This window comes from Oncorhynchus kisutch, linkage group LG12 (genome assembly GCF_002021735.2).
Source record: "Oncorhynchus kisutch isolate 150728-3 linkage group LG12, Okis_V2, whole genome shotgun sequence".
In the NCBI taxonomy this organism is placed as follows: domain Eukaryota; kingdom Metazoa; phylum Chordata; class Actinopteri; order Salmoniformes; family Salmonidae; genus Oncorhynchus; species Oncorhynchus kisutch.
Genome location: NC_034185.2, coordinates 17,184,106 through 17,188,788, shown reverse-complemented (window position 1 = coordinate 17,188,788; position 4,683 = coordinate 17,184,106). Strand labels below are relative to the sequence as shown.

The following is a 4,683-nucleotide window of genomic DNA, read 5'->3' as shown; positions in this document are numbered from 1 at the left end:
ATATATGTTGTTGTAATGTAACAAATTTGTAATCCCTTACATGTAACGGATTACACCCTGGCCATACAACCTTTTTCGAATCTGGAAACGCAAGGAAAATATAGCAAAATAGTCCTATTTGTTGTAGGCACGTGCATAGGGCGTTTCTTACTTCTGAGAAGACTGTGTTTGCAATAGAGATTCACTTCAGGGTTGTTTCTATTTTTCCTCTGTGATTCAATAGCAATTCTGCCCGGAATTAGATACAGGAAAACATCAAACATGTTTTTCACGATCTGCTACTTTAAAAAAGGGAACTCGTATTCATCTAGTTTTGTGCGTAACTGCATCTATACGCATATAACAATTTTAACAAACAATAAACAAGTTACCCTAAATTAAGTGTCTATTCGACTCCCCTTATTGGACCTGTATAAAAGTAATTGAATGTAGTTTAATAAATGAATAATAACCACATCAAACTGACAAAGGTTTATTCACGGCCATAAATATATAAGTTAAATAAACAGTACACCAAAAAACATAAATTAATTCATAATATGAGCATCTTTACAACAGACAACATTTATTTATAACATTCATTTAGCAAACATTATAAAACTAACGCAATCTCACGAGTCGTAACATCGTCCAGACCTCATGGGCCACCCCATAATCAACTTTGATGTGAGTAAAATAGGGAGAATAATTTCAATCCAAATCAGGAAAAGTTGTGTTTATATTTTTCGAATCAAAGTTATTTGAAGTAGGCCTATCCATCTTCTACCAAGTCCATTGGTACATTTGCGCCAAGTGATGCAGACTGGGAAGTTGTGACAATGCGTCGGGGCTGTAGTGAGAGCGCATATGCATGTGATGGAGAGAATAGGCGCTATACGCCGAGAGAGGTATTCCAGCCCTGAACGAGGCCTCAAGTTCCTGAGTTTTGCTAGTGTCACACGGTTTTCCATCCCGAATCAAAACCGGAATTGCCACCCGTCTTGGGGACACGAGATGAACCATTTCCATACCCTTCTCAGCGCGTGCTCTCTTCATTTTATACCGGTGATTCTGGAACCAGATCTTCACCTGGGTCTGTGTCAGTCGTAGTGCGTTGGCAAGGTGCTCCCTCTCAGGCGCAGAGAGATATCTCTGTTGTCGAAATCGTCGCTCTAGTTCATATGTTTGCGCTTTGGAAAACAGCACCCTCCTTTTCCTCTTCTTTCCAGAGTCGCTGCTGTCAACTGCGGTGTCTCTGTCGATATCTTGGGATTCGTCAGCGGAGAGCTCTGGAGATTTGGGTTCGTTTCGAGAATCAACTGACAAACCTGTTTAAAAAGAAAAATCGTCGGTTTGATTATTATAAAAGATGGACAATAAATACAGTGAAAATATAGTTAATATTCCATCATAGCCCATAGTTAATCTGAGCAAAGAATGGAAAATATTGAAGAGATTACCTATATAATCTTAAACAATGGCCTATTGGTGACAAGGGCTAAACTATGACGATTACGCGTGGATAATTACGCAAGGAGACTTGCATTAAGCACGTATAATATTACACATTCTGATTACGCATGAATAAACTACTTTAAGAGTAGACTAATAAGTTAAACCCATAAGATATATGCCTAACTAAAATATGAAATAGTGAAAACGTTAATGCAAAGGTTTTTGTTTTCATTAATGGCTTATTTGATAACTAATTGAAAGGATGATATGACTAGGAAGTGGACAAATCTATTATATACCTAGATGATTATGAAACTTTTTTAAAGAGCTACTCACGTGAATATTGGATGCTGTTGGAGGAGGCAAGCCATTTTGAGTAGGATTTACCACCACCATCACACAAAAGGCTCTTATAGGGCACATTTCCAGCGTTTTCTAAAGATGGATTTTGCGTCATAATCTCACTAGTTTCCTCCTCGTTCTCATCCTCGGTCTCCTCCGTTCCAGAACCTCCATTGGTGTCAGGAAGATCCAGAAGGTCCTTTACAGAGAAGCCCATCTTTGTGTTGTTGAACGACATGGTGTGAGAAAGTCTGTGGTGCGCGCTGTAAACAGGAGTTCGTTTTTATCCCTGCTGCTATGCTGAACCAGTAAAACTGAACAAGAGGACACTATTTCAAAATGAGGTTAAGATGATATTCAGGCCGTGTCGTTTGGGTTAATTCAAGCCAAACGAAGAATGAATCCTGGCATGCAGTATGCTAGTTGTTCACCGCCGGCTCGTCGAGAGTGCTCCAATGTGTTGGTCATGGAGGAGCGCAGGAGTTTATGGAGAGGAGAGGCTCATGGATGCTGCACGACTAGAAGCACTTGCATAAAGGAAGCCATCGCCAGTCGGATTGGTCTATATAAGGTTAGTTAAAACACTGAACCTGCAATGGAAAATGAATCGGAATAAGCCAGGGAAAGACGGAACGCGTGTAGGAGGTCCTTGGAGTCAAGTGGATGAAGAATATTTGTGGGTGTGAAATGCTAGGGTTTGGGGACATCCAAATCTCTGTCATTGGTGCTTCGGAAATGTGATGACTGGTATTATGGGACAGATAATTACCGAGATGGGGAGGGGCGTTTGTGCATGTCATTTACACAAACCACTATACTGCATTGCTTCAAACCATTATAATGTATCGCTTCAAAGCAAATACATATCTATTTAGGAGCAAAAACACCCTTTAAAGATGTATGTTATTAGTCTACGTATCGAAGTTTGAATTGTGGGTGTTTAATATGGATAACTCATGAATACCTTTTAGGTCAATATTTTGGTGCAGGCTTAAGTCAAGTATCCTAGGGCCTATCATGAATGAAACATAGCCTGGCTCAGAATGTTGTTTGACATCTCTACAAGGCGTTTATTGTAAATAGACTAACTACATTTGGATAAATACGTTCTAAGAGGAGAATAATACATTCCGTTTATTGAGTCTTACATGCGGAACTTGCAGTAGGTTGAAATTATTCATGTTTGTCATTTTCTCCTTTATTACTATCATCATTATTACCATATTATATATTTATTCTGATCACTATAATTATTTGTCTCTGTCATAAATAGCTAACTACAGCATGCACCCATCCATGCATTGGCTAGACTATCAATAGCTGCACAATGTAATACAAGTAGGCTATTTCCCTTTGGAATGTTAGTCAACATTTCTTCATAATAATAACACAAATTTTATTGCAGCAATTTATTTTAAATTCACGGGAAATCGAATGAGAAGCCGTTGAGTCAATATAACTAGCAGAATATCGTGTTCATATGATTAAGTTTTAGATATTTTTATTCTGATGTCTCTCCCCTTTTCTATGCTCCGCTGCCCTCATCTAGTAGGCTATGTGATGTGGGTGACAATGATTCTCGTTCTCAGCGAATCCTCCGGGAGTCCTGGGTGGTCAGGCTAAGCAAACACACGTACAAACCGATTGCTAAGCTGCGGACAATGGGGAAAATGTAGACAAATGTCCGGCTCCTTTTGGAAGTTTTTGTGTAGGCTAAGATTTTGCATTTATTTCGGTTGCAAGATAATAGATGATTGACGCCCCCTTACAATGTGCCGTAACTGTTTGGAATAAATCCGAGGTTGCCCCTAGTTGTCATGGTATTCAACTGCTTTCAATGGACTATCTCTTCATTCATCTTTGACCGCCCAGCCTCGCTACCTCACACACACACACACACACACACACACACACACACACACACACACACACACACACACACACACACACACACACACACACACACACACACACACACACACACACACACACACACACACACACACACACACACACACACACACACACACACACACACACACACACGTTATTATTATTATTGTTGTGTTATAACTATGGCACCGCTTGTGTGTTTGTTTGACCAGTAACAGGTTTCTTAAACTAATTTAGACTGACTGAGAGGCTATCGCTTACAAGACTACTTCACTGATATTTACATGTTTACTCTCTCACTCACAGTGTACACACCATGGGAAAAACAATCTGCATGGTACACACTAGTGCCTATAGGTCCTAAAGAGGGTAAACAACTCTCACTGAGCCCATGCACGTTCTGCTCGCCTGCTTCCTGAGATACCAGATCACTTTCTGAAGGGTCTCCCCTTACAATTTACAGGACAAATACAACCTTTCTGTAATTGATATAGGATGATCAATGGTTTATTAAAGTACACATATTTATGATCTTTGGTGAATGTTTGTAGCCCAAATGGATGTTTGTCAAGTTAGGGGTCAATGTTTGCCAGATTGTAAACCTTATTTGTTATTATTATACACATCATGATACTTACTACTTGGTTTTTGGAAACTACTGAACCATTTTCACCATAGTCAATCGGGCTCAGTCCAAGAGAGAGAAATCATGGCCAAGCAGAAGCTTCTCTGTGTTCTCAAAGGAGCAAACAAACATTCCCAGCAGGTTCTTAGTTAAAGATGATGTTATATTCTAACCTTTAGGGTCAAAACAAGCCAAGGACATTGGACACAACAATAAACATCCTTCTTAGGGCCAGGGGAAAAACAGTATTGTGATAACTAATGCAATACTGTATCGATTCAACAATTAAATGACATGTTATCAGATATATTCTGACGTTGAGGATTTCTTAGCAGATTTATCAGGCAAAAGGTTTTTATTTTTAAAAGACCTTAGTACCATAGTATTCC

At 39.4% G+C, this 4,683-nt stretch overlaps 1 protein-coding gene across 1 annotated transcript; it reads right to left on the bottom strand.

The window, feature by feature from the left end:
- Positions 1-525: 525 nt before the first annotated feature.
- On the bottom strand, positions 526-2,483 carry LOC109901345 (homeobox protein Nkx-2.2a). The gene is made up of 2 exons (XM_020497379.2): positions 1,771-2,483; positions 526-1,307 (listed from the first exon to the last, which is right to left on the bottom strand). Exons 1-2 carry the CDS (start codon positions 2,012-2,014, stop codon positions 763-765), a joined length of 789 nt encoding a protein of 262 aa, XP_020352968.1. The 5' UTR covers positions 2,015-2,483; the 3' UTR covers positions 526-762.
- Positions 2,484-4,683: the final 2,200 nt, after the last annotated feature.

Excerpts from the sequence above, each read along its gene's own strand:
- LOC109901345 (XM_020497379.2), bottom strand. The coding sequence starts at position 2,014 with ATGTCGTTCAACAACACAAAGATGGGCTTCTCTGTAAAGGACCTTCTG. Across the intron at positions 1,308-1,770 it reads CAACAGCATCCAATATTCAC|GTTTGTCAGTTGATTCTCGA; the intron begins GTGAGTAGCTCT and ends CTTTTTAAACAG.